Source organism: Coffea eugenioides, chromosome 2 (assembly GCF_003713205.1).
Source record: "Coffea eugenioides isolate CCC68of chromosome 2, Ceug_1.0, whole genome shotgun sequence".
NCBI classification, from domain to species: domain Eukaryota; kingdom Viridiplantae; phylum Streptophyta; class Magnoliopsida; order Gentianales; family Rubiaceae; genus Coffea; species Coffea eugenioides.
The window spans coordinates 29,944,802-29,965,496 of record NC_040036.1 but is presented as its reverse complement, the minus strand read 5'-3'; the positions used below and the strand labels follow the sequence as shown (position 1 = coordinate 29,965,496).

At 37.0% G+C, this 20,695-nt stretch overlaps 2 protein-coding genes across 2 annotated transcripts; both read left to right on the top strand.

The window, feature by feature from the left end:
- The first annotated feature begins 5,363 nt into the window (after positions 1-5,363).
- On the top strand, positions 5,364-6,855 carry LOC113759432 (putative nuclease HARBI1). The gene is made up of 3 exons (XM_027302008.1): positions 5,364-5,891; positions 6,026-6,257; positions 6,380-6,855. Exons 1-3 carry the CDS (start codon positions 5,364-5,366, stop codon positions 6,853-6,855), a joined length of 1,236 nt encoding a protein of 411 aa, XP_027157809.1.
- A 2,342-nt stretch (positions 6,856-9,197) lies between these two features.
- LOC113762796 (serine/threonine-protein phosphatase PP2A-2 catalytic subunit) lies at positions 9,198-19,813 on the top strand. Its single transcript, XM_027306392.1, has 11 exons — positions 9,198-9,623; positions 11,236-11,292; positions 12,320-12,403; positions 13,589-13,660; positions 14,652-14,723; positions 16,399-16,439; positions 17,031-17,097; positions 18,632-18,823; positions 18,901-18,990; positions 19,072-19,179; positions 19,346-19,813. Exons 1-11 carry the CDS (start codon positions 9,528-9,530, stop codon positions 19,409-19,411), a joined length of 945 nt encoding a protein of 314 aa, XP_027162193.1. The 5' UTR covers positions 9,198-9,527; the 3' UTR covers positions 19,412-19,813.
- The last annotated feature ends 882 nt before the right edge of the window (positions 19,814-20,695 follow it).

Here is a 20,695-nt window from a genome sequence, read left to right as displayed (position 1 = left end):
ATTTTGTTTAGGACAAAGATATAAGTCTTATCAAGAATCGGTCCAGCGACCATTACTGGAATTTGGTTGAACTTTTTGAAGATATTGGCGCCCTAGGAACTTACGGCCAGTCTTCCAATGACCCACCTGTAACTGGAGAAGAGGCGCGATCAAGGCAAATGAACTATGGTAGAAATGTCGGTGACTGCACAATAGGTACTGAGGGGTCTATGCCAGGGTTGGAAATTCCAATTGATGTAGACGCTGAGAACTGCGATGCAGTCTCTGACGAGGAGCCACAACGCCGGAGTGGCAAGAAGGGGAAGCAGAAGAATAGTCGAGGTACCTCTTCTGTGCAAGAGGGTTCAAGGTCTTTGTCTGACAAGAGAAAGCGTGATGAAATATATGATCGTGCTTACGAGGAGTTTGGCCTTGCAGCTAAGGCAAAGCGTGAATACTACTCCAGTAAGTCTGGATCATATAATTCTCCTGACCCCAATTCTCAGGACTCTGCCGCCAACTGTGTAAAAGAAGTGGACAAATTACAAACCTTCCTTCTTGAAGGCCAGGCCAATAAGGCATACGGTTTCTTTAAGGAAGATGTATGGAGGCAGATGTTTATAGCAATGTCCCCTGCCCAGAGGATTTCATGGATTAATAGCCTGTAACGTGATAGCCTGTAACGTGATCTTTGAAATCATGTTATTCTCCAGAAGGAACCGATGACCTTGTACTTGAGAGCACTTGGTCTAGTTTTTAAATAGTCTGTTGTACGCTTATGTAGAACCGTCCCACGTACTAATTGGTGGTTTAGTCCAAACTTAGATGTTGTCCGAAGTTGTTGTTCATTGCTTTGTATGTCAAAACAGAAGTTTTAGAATTGGCAATGAAAGAAACAGAAAGATGGTATCTTGTGGTTAACTTAATGGCATGGCATGTTACACAATAAGTACTTCTATTACTAATGCGCAGCTGGCCTAATGAACTGGAGATGTAATGAATTTTTTCTTTTTTTGGAGTTGAAAGTCCTTTCAACATTGTAACCAGAATATTATACAACAGTAGGACTTCCTACGTCTTCTCTCTTTTTCTGGTTTTAAAAAAATCAGATGACTTCTACCTCTCTTGCCTCTAGCTCTCTTGGCGCCGGTACTTTATGCTGTTAAATCACCCAAAACTTTGCTGAAGTTGAGGAATAGAAAGTAACTATTGTTACTATGAGCATGTGACGACCCCACCTCCCCCTGAGGCGTACCAAAGGGTTTGGCGGACTGCCTGCCCAACTCTCGCCAGTACTCACTCACTCGTATCACGTGCATTCATTCATGGACCATGAATAATATTGCAATTCAAGCTTAGAATTTACATTGATGAAAATCAAGGTACAAAGCCTCAGTATATAAAACATTCTATTCGAGGAATAGCGCGAGTACAAGTCAAAAGTCAAAAGTCAAAAACAACTAGACTACGCTAGTTTTTACACCTCTCACGCCTCGCTCGTACCCCCTGTAAGGAAAACAAATAGCGTTGTATGAGCTAAAAGCCCAGTGAGGTTCCAAATAGCAAATTGACCATTATTTATAAGTACAAGTTTTCGATATAGCAAAGTAACGAGCATGAAGAGTTCATAAAAGTGAGCAATAACACTTCAAGTAGCAATCTCAAAATGAGCGAGTGTAAAAATTTTCAGAAGAAACAATAATCCAATAAACAATAATCATTCCAAAGCACAAGGATACGGATGGCTCTCAGGAGCCAACTTCCCATTTCATCATCAGGAGCTTGATCACGTAATAGTTGACACTCCGTCAACTTTCAAGTAAAGGAACCAATCCAGTAGAGCACCACTTACACTACTCTCCGTCCACCATTCACACCCCCTACTGGGCCCAAAATTCTCAAGAAACACGGGTGGTAATACTCGAGTATACCGGATTGCCGAGAAGATAACACTCCACTCGACCTTACTAGTGACCCAGGATTTGTTATCTAATCGACCAGGCCCTTGCCGGCTCGATTCGATTAACTAGCCACAGGGTTTCTGGAATTCCAGACAAGACATATCTCAAGTACATGTAGAGCAAGTCAAGTATAATTACTAGCAAGAACAAGTCATATTAGGGCAAGTGCGGTAAAGTACACCCTCGCCCTATCATTCATTTTCATGTAATCATACAAGTCAAGTAAGGAACACATGTATCAAGTACAATCGGATATTTGGAAGCAATCACCAAAATATAGTGCTTCAAGTATTCACGTTCGATTATACTCCAGGCTTGGAGTCCAGATCTGCGATAAAAATTCAGTTTAGGAACTTTGAAACACGAGTAGGATTCGAAACTTAAACGTTTCGTTCATTAAGAATCGACCAATTGAAATTCATTTGAAAAACATTCGTGAAACACTTGCTCGCTTTTCAAATCGTAAGATTTTTGTAGCATAGATACTTGGAAATAACACTTGAGTTGAAAGTACAAGGAAATACAAGTTTACATTGGCCATTATGTCTTTTCCTCAAGGGTACAAGTTCGGCCAAGTCTTAACGTATAACCCTCGATAAACAAAGTAGCAAAGGTTCTCGCTAGTTCAAGTGATAATCACTTAACCTTTACTCAAGTTGCAAATATAATTTTCTAGTCCTCGAGCGTAAATTCGGGCAGCATGCCCTTTGTGTTTACCTAATTTTCCAGCCATTTAGGCTTCATTATTTTTCCTCAGTCAAATCCCAAAGTCACACATATCAGAAATTCAAGTCAAAAGCCGTTCCATAGGCTCATAATATCATAAGAATAAGAATCAAAGTAATAACAAGTGCTGAAATACAATCTAGCAAAAGACAGATTCGACGTGTGGTTGCGGAAATAACACATCCGAGGCTACGCTTATCGGATTGAGGCACAACTTATGCCGTTTCGAAGCTAAGACACAGGGCTACAATGTTCATGAAGATCACTTAGTCCAGTTTCTAATGCAACTTAGTCAAATCCTCAAATTATAGATTCAAAATCCAACTCGTCGGCTATTTAACCACACTGCACTGGAATGGTCATATCTCAGGTTACAAAGGTCCGATTAAGGTGTTCTTAGAGGCGTTTAAAAGCTAAGTCAGAATACTAAAACTTTTATGTTTTGGAAAAAAATTAAATCAGTACGGATCCCAGTGAATAAACGTGATAAACTGGATAAACTGACCAAACAGAGTACTGGGAAAAACCTTAAAACAGTAAGGGTATTTTGTTCTTTTCACGACTTACGTTACTCCCATTGAGCTGAAATTTTGTAGACACCTATAAAATATTATTCTCTACAACTTTTATGTTTTACCCTAAGGCCAATTCGGCCTCTAACATGCAGTAACAAAACCGGGCAGAAAGGAAGAAAAATTTTCCAGAAATCTGGAATTTTCAGTTTTCAATGCAACCTTCCTTGATTTCTTACTTCTAACACTACCAAAACCCCTTATATAACCTTAATTACAACATATATACATCACACATCAAATTGGCAGCAAGTCCTCAAACCCTAGTTCATAATATCAAAAGGGGAAAACCTCCAAAACATGATAGCATCCATGATTCCACCACAAATTTGAGTTACTAATCTAATTTAAACAAGATTGAAAGTAAGAATTAGAGAGATCATCTTCCTTACCTTGATTAGTGTCCACCAAGTGTATCCCTAGCTTCCCTTTCCAAAATCTCACCAATACTTCACTAACTAAACACTCAAAGGTGAGTTTAATTGGTTTATTTCCTTTGTTTTCTCACTTTGTAGCTAGAAATCAAGAGGTAGGATGGTGTTTCTTCTTGCTCTCTCTTTCACTCTTTGGGTCGGCCAAGCAGTAGAAATAAGGGGAAGAAGATGTAAAATTTGGAGTTAAATAGAAAGTCCTTGTCTTGGTCAAGAAACCTTTAGGTGGCGACACTTGTCGCCACCACCACCTTTCATTTTTTTCTCTTTCTTTCTTGCATTTCTAGCCTTAAAATTTGGTCAAACCTAGCTGAACATGAGAGGATATTTTGCTCAAGTTTCAATAAGCTTGTATGGTAAGAAAGTGGTGGTCAAGTGGTGCGTTCAATCGGTAGTGTGTGGGACCCACCGATTCGCGCCGTTTTTCTTAAAAGCACACGTATTAGGATTTTTACTTCCCATTCACTAACCTTACATCATTGCTACTAATCACATATTATTTCTCACTTAAAAGTCACTTTTAATCTCCAAATTTAATCCTTACTCTGTACCGAAAATTCATCCGGCGAAAAATCGCGAAAACCCTAATTTTGCTCCGATCTTGAAACCCAAAAGTAAAACCCTATTTTCTAGGTTTATTTGCACTTATTGTGGAAAGATTGGGTGGTAGGGCTTTAATAAATAATAATTTCCAAATAAAAGGGTATTTTTAAGAAAAACGTGAGGGTTTTACAATTTCAGTGATTAAAATTAGGGTTTCTAGTCTTTTAAAACAAAATAAGGTTTTAAATCAAACCCAAAGAAATACACTTTAGTATCTTCTTTACAAATAACCTCCCAATATTCGGGGTGTCACAGAGCATGCTAGTGCTTAAGTAAAGCTCAGAGAGTTAGTAAGGATATATCCCCTGTCGTACAAGACAAACAAGAAAAACTGGTCCTACCATATGAAGTCTGGGCAAATGCTGATATAGATCCAGTGATTTTAAGGCCCAGCATTACAAGCTTAATATAATTTTCAGACTCTGTATACAAACAATTTTAAGGGATATAAAATAGTACTAGTTTACATGAGCTTGGTTGGTACCTCAATTTGCTCGCTTCCATGATTTCCAGGTTAGATTCAGTAGTCAAAACATTGTTAGATTTAGTTGGAATTAGGGACCCTGCATAGTTTATTTGGGTACTTAGGTAAAGACTATCAATATGACCAAAAAGAATAAACTTAGGATGCAAAATCTGTGTTCACAAATGGGTCGAGGCAATAGGACAAAACAAACTGAATAAAGGACTATATAACCGACTAAGGGTTGCAAGTTAACCACAAAATGTGAAGGACCACAGATAGTACATTTCACAGTCAGTGGGGAACTGATTTTGATCCGAGCTACAACTATATAACTAAATGTGCAAGCTGTTTTCACATGTTGTTGCCTCTAGCTCTCATGGATTGCAATGTCCACATGTTGTAGGTTTAACTTACATATAAATAAATGTCCCACAAACTTGTTTTTATGGATTTCAGCATTGTCAGCTTGTACACTGGGTTTCCCTTTGTGCCTTATTTGTCCACCCAAATACATATTTTCATCTCTCTCGGTTGGATATCCTTCATCTGTTGAACCTTCCAACGCGCTCTGTTTAACTTTGTAGATGATAACCGGAGACCATATTGTTTGCAGATAAAAGCCACAATGCAGAATATAGTTGGAGAACAACATAGTGATTCATCGTCCGATGATGAAGAACTTGAGTTCTTAGCTTTGTTTGGTGTGAATGCACCTTTGAATGCACGCTACAATGTGGCGCCTGTGGGTGGCGAAAAACGTCATTTTTATGACGGGAAAAAAAGTGGACAGGACTGGATCGATGACCTTAAAGCAGGACATCATGACAGAATGCTAAATGCCATGAGGATGGATGTTCCTTCTTTCTTAAAGCTATGTGAAATTTTAGTCAACGGAAATTTCATTAAACAAGATTATCGGAAAAGGGTTCAGGCTGAAGAGGCTGTAGGCATGGCTCTACATTGTGTGAGCCATGATGAACGGCATCGAAATATTGCCGAGAGGTTTCTCCACTCCACTGAAACGATCCACAGGAATATTAAGGAGGCATTGCAAGCTATTGTGCGTTTAGCCCCGATTCTAATACGGCCGAGGAATGAGACTGGTGTGCATCCCAAGATATACAACAGCAATGCCTTTTATCCATGGTTTAAGGTTAACAGCTTCTATTGTCCTTCCAATACCTTTTGTCCGTAGTCTTGCAAGCAATTGAACAGGATACTAGATTGTGTGGTTGTTCCCCGCTTCTAATACTAATATACACTCTTTCACTTGTTTTCACATGGTAGGACTGTGTTGGCGCTATAGACGGAACTTTGATTCCCGCCAGTGCGCCACTAACTCGGCAACGTGCTTTTCGTAGTAGAAAAGGTGAAATTTCACAGAACGTGCTAGCTGCTTGTGACCACGACATGCGATTCACTTATATTTATGCTGGTGTTGAAGGGAGTGCTCATGATACTAGAGTTTTTCAGCATGCTGTGTTGTCCCCTGATTCTTCATTTCCAATGCCGCCTGCAGGTTAAGTTATCCTTCCTAATGTTTGTCTTTTCACAATTGTGAAACTGGTTTAAGTTCAACTGATTGTGTAAGCTCTCCGGGCCTAAGCAACATGGTTTCCCTTCATCTATGTCTTCAACTAGGTAAATACTATCTTGTTGACTCGGCTTACAAGAATATGCCTGGTTTTTTGGCCCCGCATAAAGGCCACAGATACCAACGAGACCAGTTTGGCGGGGTATCTGGTGGACCAAGAGGCAAGTATGAGCTTTTCAATCACCGTCACTCGCAACTCCGCAATGTCATTGAGCGGACCTTCGGCGTGCTAAAGGCTAGATTCCCAATCTTGAAAGGGCCAATGTCGAACTACTTGATGAATAGACAAGTAGAATTGGTAATTGCCTGTTGTGTATTACATAACTTTATCAGGGATGAGCATCCACATGATGAGTTGTTTGCAAGGGAGTCCGGGGAAGATGAAGAAGATTATGCCGATCCGGGTGCACAACCCCAGCAAATTGACTTATCTGCTGCGGCACAGCGCAATTGGAATAGTTTCCGGATGGCCATAACCGATCACATGTTCGACCACTGGAATGGGAGATATGTTCCACACTAGTATGCCTGTGGTGTGCCAGTTTGATGCTCAAACTTAGCTTCAAGTGTTTCTGTACTATATGAAATATTTGTACGTAATGGCTAAAACTGTAACGGGGAACTGATGTGCCTTTTGCATTCCAATTTGCCTTTATTTTGGATATTCTGGACTGATCGCTATGTAGCCTTGTGCTAAGATATGTGTTTTCTTTGTTTACACAAGCCAAGTGGGGCGAAATGAACACGAAAATTAGTCACAGGCTATAATCTTTGTTTTTAGATTATTCTTTTGTAGCTAATGTGCTAGGCATATGTTACAAGTCTAACACAGTTGACATGTCAATATATTGATTTCCTATATGACATTAGCGAGTAAAGGAATGTTGGTTATGAGCTGCTGCATATCCTTGCTTTCATTTGCAGCCTTATAAATAGAGTTGCAATTTTACTCCGTACTATGGCCAGGTGTAGAATGTCATGATGCAATGGCTGAACCTGAGGTATGAATAGCAGACATTGTTATTTCAATGTAGGACTTATTTTTATATCTGTTGCATTTATCAATGGATTCCTGTCAATTTTTGTATGCCCCCGTTCATAATGGCCACTCATGTTAATTGACTGGGGCCTCTGTTTAGCTGTGCAACCAGCAATCTGCCACTTTTTCGCCAATCCTTTGTTGCACTTCGTAACATTGGGCCTGTTTAGCAACATTACCCAGGCAAAACTGCACCTTTTAGTTCCACGTTTATAGCAAATGCGAGGAATGTTCATAGCAAGCTTTGAAATGATCATTGCAATCTCAGGTCAGGAAACTACCCTATTCGCTTGGCGTGCCATTGTTTTATGTTCTGGTTTTCATAAAAGGCTCAAGCAGGAGAATTTGGATGCTGATTTTAATTTACTACCCTCGTAGCCTTCACCTTTGCATATTATGGATCCGGATCATATTCCCAATTCTCCTGACCGTTACAGCCTTTTATGTCTATTTTAAATCGCTTGCCGAGACTATGTTTCAGATAAGGCAGTTGATTGCCTAACCAACAATCAAAAGGTTGGCGCCATATTTTTCAGTGAAATTTGCAGCAATCCAAACAACATACTTGAACAAGTGCAATCCAAACAAGTTTCCATGTTTTCCGTCGGAAAACAACAGTGATTTTCCATCGAAAAATCGCAATCCAAACGCCACCTAAGAATTTCTCGAAGATGAAGATGGTAACAAAAAAGAAGATTTCGTTTAGCTCCTCTTGACCCTCAAGAAAATGCCACCGAAAGATTCATCCAAAATATCCCACAAAATTTCACTCCTAAACTCGCTTCACTCTCTAGCTGACGACAACCTTAGCCTTTGCCTGATTATAGACGACCGGGCCATCAAATCCCCGTATAAAATTATTGCAGAATTCGGTCAAAAGAAGGTGAAGTTCGAGGATATTCTCATTGATATGGTTGTCAAGCTATCCACATTGAAATCAGATTGCAAGACTCTGGAGGGAAGGTGAAAGCTGTATCAATCATACGACATGTTTTTTTGCGGATAAAAGGGTTCTTTCGTTGCTTCCAGGTGTTTTAGGGAAGCATTTTTATAAGAAGAAGAGGAAAATTCTGGTGCCGTTGGATTTGAGGAGTAGGGATAATTGGAAAGAGCAAATTGAAAGGGGTAAATTCGGCATTTTTATGCTTTGGGAATCGCACGGGCACTTAGATCTGGCATACTTAACGAGTAAATCTAACAGAATAGCCTCGAGTTTTAACTTTGGACATGTCAGTAGCCAAAATCAAACTTTTAATAGTTTAGTGACCAAAACTCGACGATTACAAAAGTTTGGTTACCGTCTGTATAATTTGCTCTTCTTTTTATTACTTTTAATTCTAAGAAAATTTATTGAGGCGAGACCTATTCTCGTTTATAGTTTTTAATTAACATGAATGAGTTCACCTTAAAAAAAAGACTGAAAATCAATATTTTTAAACAATAGATACAAATATAATAATTTCTAAAATTAGAGTTCTGTCTTTAAGTCATATGTCACTTGATTTTCTAACATCAATACGCTCCTACCCTCTCCTGTATAGTATTTCTTCATGTGTTTTCGATAAAAGTGAGGTATGAAACTAAAAAACAATTATTAATGAGCAAATAAACCGTCTCAATGATAAATGTAACATGGTCAGCATGAGTTAGATTAGCTAAATCTAATAGTTTTTTTTTTTTTTGAAGAATTAACTAATTAGGTGCACGAGTCTTTCAAAAATGATGTGCACAATGAGGTCTCAAAAGAAAATTTCATTTTCAGTTTTTGAGATATCAAAAAGAAACAACGAACAATTTCTCAATCCCCCCAAAAAAAAAAAAAGAAGACACACACAACAGAGTGTGTTAAAAACGCAGATCATTGAAGAAATTCAGGATCCATTCCGTCTCTCCCTCTCTCTCTCACGCACTCACACCCGACACACACAGTGTCTTACACTCAATTGGAGAGAGCGGTTTTTTCCATTTAAATACCATTTACAAACACTCCGACTCCTCCCGATTTATCTCCCTAAAAAAACCAATCATTTCTTCCTTCTACAATTAATCAGAGAAAGCCCTCGTAAAATCGTTGTAGAATTCATTAAAAAAATCGATCTTTGATTGTGCTGAAAGAGGAAGGAGAGCAAGAAGGAAAAGGTTAACAGGAGAGGAAAATGAGCAGCGCGGATCTGGTGACCACGAGTTCCAATGGAAATCTTGATGACCAGATTTCTCAGCTCATGCAGTGTAAACCCTTGTCCGAGCCTGAGGTAATGATTTCAGTATTGTTTTTTATTTTTGCATTTGTGGCTTTTGTTTATAGACTCTTTGCGGATCTGAGATTAATTTTTTTCTTGAAGTTGAGCTGGAGGTTGCATGAACAATTAGATTCATGTTTTAAGATTTGTAGCATATTTGGAACAGGTTTGATGGATTGCATGTAATTAATTCGAATTTTTTAACTTTGTTTGAGAAAAATATTTGGGAATTAGGGTTTTTTGAATTGTAGTATATAATTGGGAGATTTGTAATGAAGTAGAATAGCATTGCAGTTTAGGTTTTTTATTTGGTTTCTTGATAGTGTTAAATGTTAGCTGTTGTTGTTTGTGGAAATGGGGATTTTTTTTCATTGGTTGACAGAATTCATAATGGTGTTTAAAGGAATGAAGGATGTGGAGAAGAAAGGAGAAATCTTTGGGGCTGTGTATTTTGGTTTAGTGAAGCTGGACTAGGGACAGATGTATCGAATAAATAAATAGCCAGCAGTGAAAGTCTCTGGTAATGAAGTTTTGAGTTTGAAGAATTTTGATTGCGAGTTTAGTGAAGATAAAACTTTTGCTGTAAAAAAACAGTCCTTTTTTTTTTCTGCCGCTGGGGGGAGGGTGGTGTGGGTATGTCAACCGTTGGAACGCTGGGTTGACTACTTGGATGCAGTAGCATCAATTGACTGGATGCACTCTATTTCTGATTGTTAGTTGGACTTTTTCCGGAAATGTTAATGGTCAAAGCAATTGAAAGAAGCCAAAGAGGCTATATCAGATTGTATAAACATTATAGAGGAAAGAAAAACTGAGGTCAGCAGAGCTGGAGATTTTTGTGAGTGGCAAGAGGGAGAGGGACAGAGGTGCATGTAGAAATTGTAATTGGCTTATGGTGATTATAGTCTATATGGTTGAGGCTACTAGTCTTGCAATGTAAGAAGAGATAGTTGAAAGAAGTTATTGTTACCATATTATGGCTAGAGTTACATTATTTCTTGGTTAGTTTTCTTCAAAAATAACCATTTTGAACTTTCCAGAAGGACCAATGCTGGAGTACTTTTAGGCAGGAACTTATGTTCAAAGCTTGTAGTGTATTAAGATCAGTATTGGCTGTATTTGGGTGTACGTCACTCGAACAAATTGAAGATTGTCAGACTAGTTCATTGACATGCTTGGCTTTTAGTAGCTCTGATTTGGTTGTCAGTCTAGCATGTCTGTTTCTTTTTCCATCCGTAAATAACTCTACCATATTTTCCCTCTTAGCCATTTCAGATGTATGAATCGCTTTTTCATGCTTTTTTTTCGTAAATTATATGTACTTTATCTAATCACATTGGAGAACAGCAATGTTTAGGAGAATTTAAGATACCATATAATGTGCCTTTATGATAAGATCCTCTCTCTCTCTCTCTCTCTCCGTGTATGTGTGTATGTGTGGCCTTGGTGCAAGTGTTTTAATGCTAATTAGGAAGAGGGATCAGTAATATCTTTGTCCCCTTTTTGAGAAGGTGGATTATTTGTTTTACTCTTTAAAGCCATTTTGTGTTCTTTTTGGGTTCTCTAGTATTGTTGCTGAAAGGATAACCTGGACTTCAGTATACTCTTCTTTTACTGGACGCAGGTTAGGAGTTTATGTGAAAAGGCGAAAGAAATCCTAATGGAAGAAAGTAACGTCCAGGTATTGTTGCTTTTGCTTATTGTTTTGCAGTGCTGTGCTTCACTGTGCATGGTTGAGATCTACTGCTCAATTAGTATCTACACGTTGTTTTCAAAGGCTTATGGGGTTGAGAAGTATTATGGGATGCACAACATGAATTCACTCAATATTAAATTTGTGGATGTGTAACTATATTTAATGTAAGGTATCTATTTAACAACAAAGAGACCAAGTTCTGGAAGTTAGTTATCTTTCCCATCATCCCTTTTTTGGAAAATACTAAATATGTCAAAGATGTTTTTCCTAATAAAAAAAATGTGGCAAAGTGCAGTTTCAATTGATGTTCTACTTGCTTTGACTTGGGCATGAAAATTGTATGACAAATTGGAGAATGACCATTTTGCGATAAGTTTGAGCAGAATAGTGGTGTTTATATATCTTTTGCCTTGATTGGAAGTAGATGTTATATCTCATGTTTGTAAATTTTTCCAGTAAACCTTTGACGTGCTAAATTATAAATACTTGTCAACTTATGATGTCGTTTGATATTTCCTTTAGTTTTTTAACCTTGATACACAGGTAATTACAAAATTCTCTAATCATTGGTTTTATTAGCATGTTATTTGAAGCTTGTTTTGTTCTTTGTGCTAGTATGATCCCTGATGTATGTTGTAGTTGCATCGAATATCGTGTTCGCTAGTGGGCCTCATATTGGGTTGTATATATTTCTGAATAGTTTCAAATTAGTGTTGTATTCTCTTTTTTTCAAGTAATATTTATTTTGTCAAAAAGCAAAAAAAGGAGAAAGATAAGTGAGGGATCTTGGATAATTTATGATTTTATTGACATGTTTTCTGCTTGGTAATGATTCTAGCATATAAGTGCATGTCAGGGATCATGCTCATGTCACTGATTATATTGAAATATTGTAGCATATAATTTCATTTTGAAAGTATTTGGCATGATGATGCTGCAGTTCAGTGAACTTGAAGATGTAATGCATTTTCTTTTTCTATTCACGATTAGTTCTGTTATTTCTTTCATGCAGCCTGTAAAAAGCCCAGTGACCATATGTGGTGACATCCATGGGCAATTCCATGATTTGGCTGAACTTTTTCGCATTGGAGGGAAGGTACTTTTCATCAGCTGTGACAGTTGTATTGTCTTTTTGTTTTTGTCTTTGAGCTAGCAGAAGTAAAATTTGAGCCCAGCCAAAGGAATGTCACTGGGATCGAAGTGGTCTTCTGATTTTATAACAGGTTGAAATGTTATATATGGTAACTTTATTTTTTGTGATTTGTTGTCTCACTTTGAAATTTCTGTGTATGCCTTGGTACTTGCTTGTATGGTTTGTGATGTACTGTATTTCATTCAATGTGTATGCACTTGTGTATGAGAACTAAGAATTTAGGTTTGTGACTCTTTAGGTACTGCTTTGGTTGCATATTAAGCCCTTTGGTAGGTGTTTGGTGTTTTTAATGTTATTAGAATTGCAGTTAAGCATGGCTAATTCTGCTTAATATCTTTTTTAGTCATATCCATTATTCTCTGTGCACTCACTGAATTTGATTTTTGATTTTTGTGTATAACGGATTTTGCTGTGACATGTTTGCTTGTAATGTTATTTTATTTTCAATGATCAAGCTGAAATAGAAAATTCAATGTAAATGAATCCAAATTCCCAGGGATTTTTTCCAATAACCTTTAATTGTGAAGATGATTTTGTTACTATGAGCAATGTAGTTAATATATCCTTGCTGCAAACTTAATTATGAATTTACACATGCTATGACTATTAAACTTCCAGAATTCCCATGGATGTTTTCCTCCTATCCCATGTTTTCTTATACATCTTATTCTAACTGTACTAGAATTTGAATACATGGCAAAATGGAAACTTTGACTAGTCAATTTTTTTCATATTTTTAGAAAGGATGAAGCAAATGGTGACTATTGGTTGTTACCAATGCTCAGGATTTGTTGCCATGGTTTACAGGATTGGAATGAAGCAATCTGCCATTTAATATTGGTTTCTAGATGCCACTTTTCTGGAAAATTTCAATTTTGTCGATGGTGTTGTCTCAGATGTCTTCTATGCAACAAAGAAAGAAATGTTTTATTTCCTTCATTTGCTTGTTTGGCGTATGTGCATATTTATGTCGGTGGAATCTTGTATGGATTATGTAGGTCATTTACAGGATACAGCTGGTACAATGGATGTTTATTTGTTATGCTGAAAAAGTTTGTTCTTGATTGTTTCCTGTGACTTTCGCACATTTAAAATGGAATTGGCTTATTGCTTCATTGTTGTTGCCAGTGTCCAGATACAAATTATCTGTTTATGGGAGACTATGTTGATCGTGGGTATTATTCTGTCGAAACTGTAACAGTAAGTACCAGCTAAACCTATGCTATATGTGCTTTAAATTTATCTTATATCTATGCTTTGAGAAATCTGTTTAATAATCGCAAATCTTTTTTATGTGGTTCTATAGGATCTGCTATCTACACTTTTGAGTAGTCTGTCTTGTGATAACAAATCTACGTTTGTTATTTTAGACCTGTTTTGCTTCTTGTTACAATTTTATTCTCAAATGTAGTCATAGATGTATCTGAATCAAGGTAAATGTCTTTGCAAAGTGTAAGTAAATCCAGAGAGAGAACAGAACATTGTTATTTCTTGAATAATAATTAATTAGAGCATAGATATATCTTGTGCATATTGTTCACTGTTTGTGCTATAAAGCTGTATAGTATTTGTGGCACAAGTTCTTTAGATGTGCCTGGAAATAATAATATACATTTGGATAAAGCTGAGCTGCTTTATAGCATATTTCATGCATTTAGTTTTTGTGGCTAGTTGTGAGATAGTTCTTAGCAGGGATCTGGTATAGATGTTAAAGTATGTTGCTCAACAAGATTAACTCATGGACCAAAAGTATAAGCAAGTTGGATGAAAAAATTGGTCTCTTTGCTCCAGTACCTGTCAAAATTCTGAATTATTGACTCATTTGTTCTAGATCTCTAAAATTTTGATTTACAGGGAATTGGGCCAATTAATTAGGTTAGTCTGATCTGGATCCTTAATATTTTCCATTTTGCAGCCTTTATGAAGCTGTTCCTAGTGATTTTAGAGTGATGAGATTGCACTTTGATGGATTATATCAATGAAACGCAAAAGCACCAATTGCTGGGCTAATACAATAAAAGGAAGCTCATTTAAAATGGTTGCTTAAAGTCTTTGCTTTCCCGATTTCAAATCAAATTTTTGTGTGTTGATAACTGTCTATGAAGGGCATGGCTTTAGTGTAAAGCACTGAGATTCTATTATCTGGTAGAGCTTGAATTTTGTTGAACTTGTTTGCTCTTGTTTTGATCAGCTTTTAGTGGCTCTTAAAGTGCGCTATCCACAACGAATCACTATTCTTCGAGGGAATCATGAGAGTCGGCAGGTATTGGTTTACTCCTCTTACTGTCTTTTAGCAAAGACTGATTAAATATTTTGCCATGTTTTGCTGATAATCTGGACCCATCTTTATGAATTTTTCATTTTTTCTGTTGAAACATAGATACTAAAGCATATCTTCCTCAGATGTTGTTTGTCATTTGCAACTTACAATTTTTCCCCTCTTATGTCATTGCCTTCTGTTCTGAAGGTCAGGATCAGGGTGAGGATGGTATAGTAATGTCGTTTCTGGACAGCTGACTTTCTTGAGACACCAGGTTGAGCTGGAAATTTATTCTAATGTCTAATAACCTTGCCCTTGTATGGCAATACAAGCAATTAAAAAACTGAGATGTTGGATGCTTAACAGCTCAAGGAGTTTTTTTTTTTTTTTTTAAGTTCTTGATGAATTTGAGATTGCGAACCTATGGCGATTATTGGGTGGCTTTTATCTTAACAAATGGTTGTGACAGAGCTCAATTTTTGGAGTTATCATGTTTGGAGGGGAACGATGCTATGTTTTCTTTATTTAGATAAGTGTGAAATAACCTTGCTCATTTGTGGTGAGAAGGATGTGGGGAAGGTGATGTTTTATATTTAAATTGTATTTATGTTGATTCATCATGTTTCGTGAATTATGACTGACCAACTTGTGCTTAAAAAACTTGTTTTTCCCAACAAAACCTACAGACCAGCGCTCCATTATCACCTTTCTCCACGGCCATCCCCCGCCACTCAACCTACCCTCCCCCTCCTCAACCCCCACTGCTGCACCCTCCGACCCCTGCCTCCTTCCTCCTCTACCTGGCCGTCTTCCCTCTTTTCTCCCCCACTCACCCAGTCCTCCACGGCCCCCATCAAGGTGGCAACTAGATCTGGTCACAATCTGGTCTGGATCCTGTCACAACCAGGTCTATTTGTGGAAGGGGGTGGAGGACCGGTTGGATGGGGAAGAAAAGAAGGGAGAGAGAGGACGGACGGGAAAGGAGGAAAGAGGGAGGAGGGGCAGCTTTGGGGTTGGGTGAAGGGTTGACGGTGGGGTGGGGAGGAGGAAGGAGGGAGGGAGTGATGGTGGGAATGAGCATCTGTGATGGATGAGTCGTGGGTGGGGCTGAAAGGGGGGGGGGGACGTGGTGGGGAGAGGTGGAGAGGAGGTTGAGGAACAACCCAAAAAATGCCCAGACCTAACAGTTTTCTAATAACTTTTTCTTCAGTAAAATTTCTTTTTGAAAACACCCAATCTGGATGAGCTCGTATGCATTAATGCTGTTTAAATGAAAAGTATGCTTTCACTCCTTTCCAATTTAGTTACTTGGTTTCTATTCTCTACTGGATATTTTGTATGGCAGACCACTTTCGTTATCGTCCAAGCTAAAATGTATGCCTATGTTGCATATTGTTTTCAGTGGATTCTTCCTGCTGTTGTCAATGGTGTCTGTTTGCTTTTGAGTGGAGCTGTGTACTGTAGTTTGCTATGCATGGTCTTTTTTATTTGACATTCTATGATTTTGTGGTTTGGATGCAGATTTTTCGTGATTTTTTTCATTTATTTGTTTTATTGCTTTGCCTTGTTTAGGTATGATCTTTTAAATCCTTTTACTGCCATATTGTTTTCAAGTTTCAAGACAAGTATGTGTGCTTAGTAATAGGGGCTAAACATGTCTTTTGGTTTTTGCTTGCAGATTACACAAGTCTATGGATTTTATGATGAGTGCCTGCGGAAGTAAGTTCTATTTCTTTCTAACACTCATACCACCTCCTCTTCGAGCCATTTGATTTATATTGATTTGGAAACTGTATTTTCCTTTTCTCTTCTGAGGAAACTAGATAGATCACTTGACTTATATTCAGTTTTCCCTGAATTTGGTGGCAGGAAGTCTGCAAGTGTAAAAGGATTATTAGATGTGAAAGTACCAGTTACGATTGTACATATTGAAACTAACATGACACGTGACACAAAGGAACATGCCGGCAATGCTAACAAATTATTGTAGAGTTTTTTTTTTTCCAGTTGCCAGTTGTGCAATATGAGTGGTTTCAAGATGAATGCTATGTTTAATGATTTTGTGAAATTTAGATTCATTCTGAAGTACCATGGGTAGGTTTTCTTTCAGAGGAATTATGGGTTTCAGGATATTGCCCCAAAAGGATATCTAACGAAAATATTTGCAAGTTCATGAGAACATGAGTTCCCTAATCATGATGTCTTGCTCAAATAATACGATAATATCTTTTACTTTATCTTTTCCGCTGATGGGGCATGAAATTTGTTTTTTATTTTAATTTGTTATATTTGTTTGTTAATTTTTAACAGGTATGGAAATGCTAATGTTTGGAAGATATTCACTGATCTTTTTGATTATTTTCCATTGACTGCGCTGGTTAGTATGGTTTCTACTCTTGGGGTTTTCCTCCTCTTCTTCCCATCCTCTTCCTCTTCTCCTCCAATTGAAACTTTTCTCCTTTTGTTTATTGTGTCTTCATAGTCTCGTTTAAAAACATTGATAGATTAATTTACACGTTCTCTTAAAAAATTGATAGATTAAGTTACATGTTCTAATATTACAAAATTATGCTGATTTTATTTCATAATTTGTCTAACTCAGGAAAATTTGGATTTTGTAGTGAGCTTAACTTTAAATAAGGTGCCATGCGCTATAGCCCCAGACAGACCTTTGCACCATGATGCACTATGGGTGACTAATAATTGTGCAAGTGGCATTTTGATTGTGTATATTCTACTCACACAAATAGTTGGAAAATTGAAATTTTAACTTTCTTGGATGCTTTAATTTTCTTCATCGTGACCGTCCTAAATGACTTCCTCCATTATAACTTTCCCTACCTTCTTTTTTAACAAACTTTGGACATGTAAAACATAATTAACCAAGCTGATATTGGAGATTACTGTATATGTATGTCCATTCATATATACTCAGCCAAGTAAAGCAAATGTGTTTAACCAAGTGGCATTTTGATATGTATGTCCATTCATATATACTTGGCCAAGTAAAGCAAATGAGTGTTTAACCAAGTGTCATTTTGATTCTATATATTCTACTCAGGAAAATTGAAATTTTAACTTTCTTGGACATTTAAATTTTCTAAATTATGATATGACTGTCTAAAAGACTTGCTACATTATAACTTTCCCTACCTGTTTTTTTTGTAAAGTTTGAACATGTAACTTTTAGTTCATAATTTCCTATGGTATTATTGATGCACTATTAACCAACCAAATAAAACAAATGTGTATTTATATGTGGGCTTTTATTGACAATTTTTGGTAACGTAAAGTGCCAGCACTGGACTCTCCTTTAATGGACCAAAAGTTCCCTTGTGATGTCATTTAATGAGTGTGTTCTCCTATTCTAAGAAAAACTCCATCAAATAAAAATCAGGGACGAAATTCAATTTTTTTTCTGTCAAGTCAAAACCTTTGATTGGTCTTCTACTTTAAAAAGACTTTCTATCGCCCACCCTTAGGTTCTCAAATGTGGTGTCAAGTAATACTCTCTTGTTGCTGCCTCACTCCGAAGCTTAATATTAATTTGTTAAAATTACAAACAGTCCATGTTATGTTGCGAGAACAAAATGTTTGGTCCGTATTTTATCAAGGACATCTTTTGCAGTTGGTGATAATTAGGATTCCAAGTTATTTTGAGAATTCAATAATGGTTTTCAGCCAATATTCCATTATTTATGACTTTAACCTTTGAACTCATCAACACATCACTGGCAATCAGTTATTGTGCATGAAAATTTTCTCACTTTTCTAGGATTTAGTTTGATGTATTGACAAATTATGCCTCATGAACTTTAATAACTGGACTTTTTTTTTTATTTTGAGATTCTTATTTCTTGTGCTTTTGCTCTGCATGTTCTGACAGATTTTTTTTTTTATTTCTTTGCTAGGTTGAGTCAGAAATATTTTGTTTGCATGGTGGATTGTCCCCATCTATTGAAACCCTTGATAACATAAGAAATTTTGACCGTGTTCAAGAAGTTCCGCATGAAGGCCCTATGTGTGATCTTTTGTGGTCTGACCCAGACGATCGTTGTGGTTGGGGGATTTCTCCTCGAGGTGCTGGATACACATTCGGGCAGGTATCTTTTGTGGTAATTTCTGGTCTGTTCTTGTTTAGGTATGGTTTTCTCATGATATTGTATTGTCTACTTTTTAGGACATATCGGAGCAATTCAACCATAATAACAACTTAAAGCTCATTGCGAGAGCTCACCAGCTGGTTATGGAGGGTTATAATTGGAGCCATGTAATTAGCCAACCTCAGCCTGTATCCTATGTTTATTAGAAACTTTTGCTTCTGGTCAGTTGATTGAAATGTATGTTGCAGGAACAAAAAGTAGTTACTATATTTAGTGCGCCGAATTACTGTTATCGCTGTGGAAACATGGCATCTATATTGGAAGTGGACGACTGCAGAGGCCACACATTCATCCAGGTTTCTCTCTCCGTCTCTTGCCTTTGTCCATCCCCTTCTTGGGTTTTTTTACCATGCTTGTTAAAATTCGTTGTTATTTCTTCACTTACCTTTTGGGGTTTATTGAGACTTATCTTCAGTAATGATTGTAATGAAATGGTCTGATTGCTGGGAAAATTTTATATAGTTTGAGCCAGCTCCAAGGAGGGGAGAACCTGACGTGACCCGGAGAACACCTGATTATTTCCTGTAAATCCTTTTGATAGTTGCTGACTGCATACATGGTGGTGGTTGATTCTGGTCATCATATATGTTCGAGGTTAGTCATGTTTAGCCGCCTGCCAGAGTTCAGTCAGTGGTTGAAGGCCAAAGAGGCGGCGGCTTTGTAGAATGATTGATAGCTGAGGTCCGAACATCCAATTGATTTAAATTCTACTCTAACCTAGGAGGGTGGAGGAGGAGGCAAGGCTGTGCTGATGCTGTGTATTGTATCGTTTATTTTTGTTTTTTCTTTCTCTGTTAATTCCCATAATTATGTGTTTTACTATATCTATATTTATGTTGCTCTGATAAAATATTTCAGCAAAATTGGGATTGACTTTGATATAGATGAAGAGATTCATGCATGATTCAGCGGCTTGCTCTTTTTGGGATCCTTTGCGGCATAAAACTCTCTTTTAAGTCTTCGAAGTTTTGAACCCTCGTAGGACACTGCATGTACTGTTTAAATTGTAATTAGGCATGTGTTAGTAGTTAGGGTCCTTTGATTCAGATTTAGATCAATCGAATTTAATTAGATTTAGATTCAAATCTAGACCTAAACCCTTAGGGGTGGTATGAGAAGGTATGTCTTATGAGTATCATCTGTGATATTGTTTTGAATGTATGGTAAAGAATTAAAGTAAAAAATAGTTTGGAAATATATAGAGTTACAAGAATAGCATAAATGACATGCAATTTTTATTTTTGAATAATAAAATTAACATTCAAGATGTTGAATATAATATTATGAATTCAAAGAAAGTACTATTATCAACTAAAACTGTTTGTTTTCTAAGGTTCATCTGCATTTCACATTCAATTTTGCATTTGTTTGTTTTTATTTTTTCTACTTTTCCGAAATATATAAATGTTTGTACCAATTATAATGATATAGAATATTAGATTATTTCATTTATATATGTATTTTTCTAAGATTTGATTTGAATTATATAAAATTAAAATCTAACCAAACTATAACTCATTTATAGGGTTTGGATTTGATAAATTAAATTCAAATCCTATCGAAATATATTAGGTCTAAATTAGATCGGGATAAAATTTCATCCATTGACATTCCTAATCATAATTCAGAGTTAAAATTAAAGACTGAAAGCAAAACCCTGCTCGGGCTCGGATTCTTCGTTCCAGCACTTTTCTAAGTTTGAGCGTGAGGTGAGGTTGAAGCAGACCCTTGAACAGCTAGGCAGCTAGCTACAGAGACATTGGGTATACAATACGTCATCTTACGTTTGCTCATCATCGAGGTTGAAGTTAT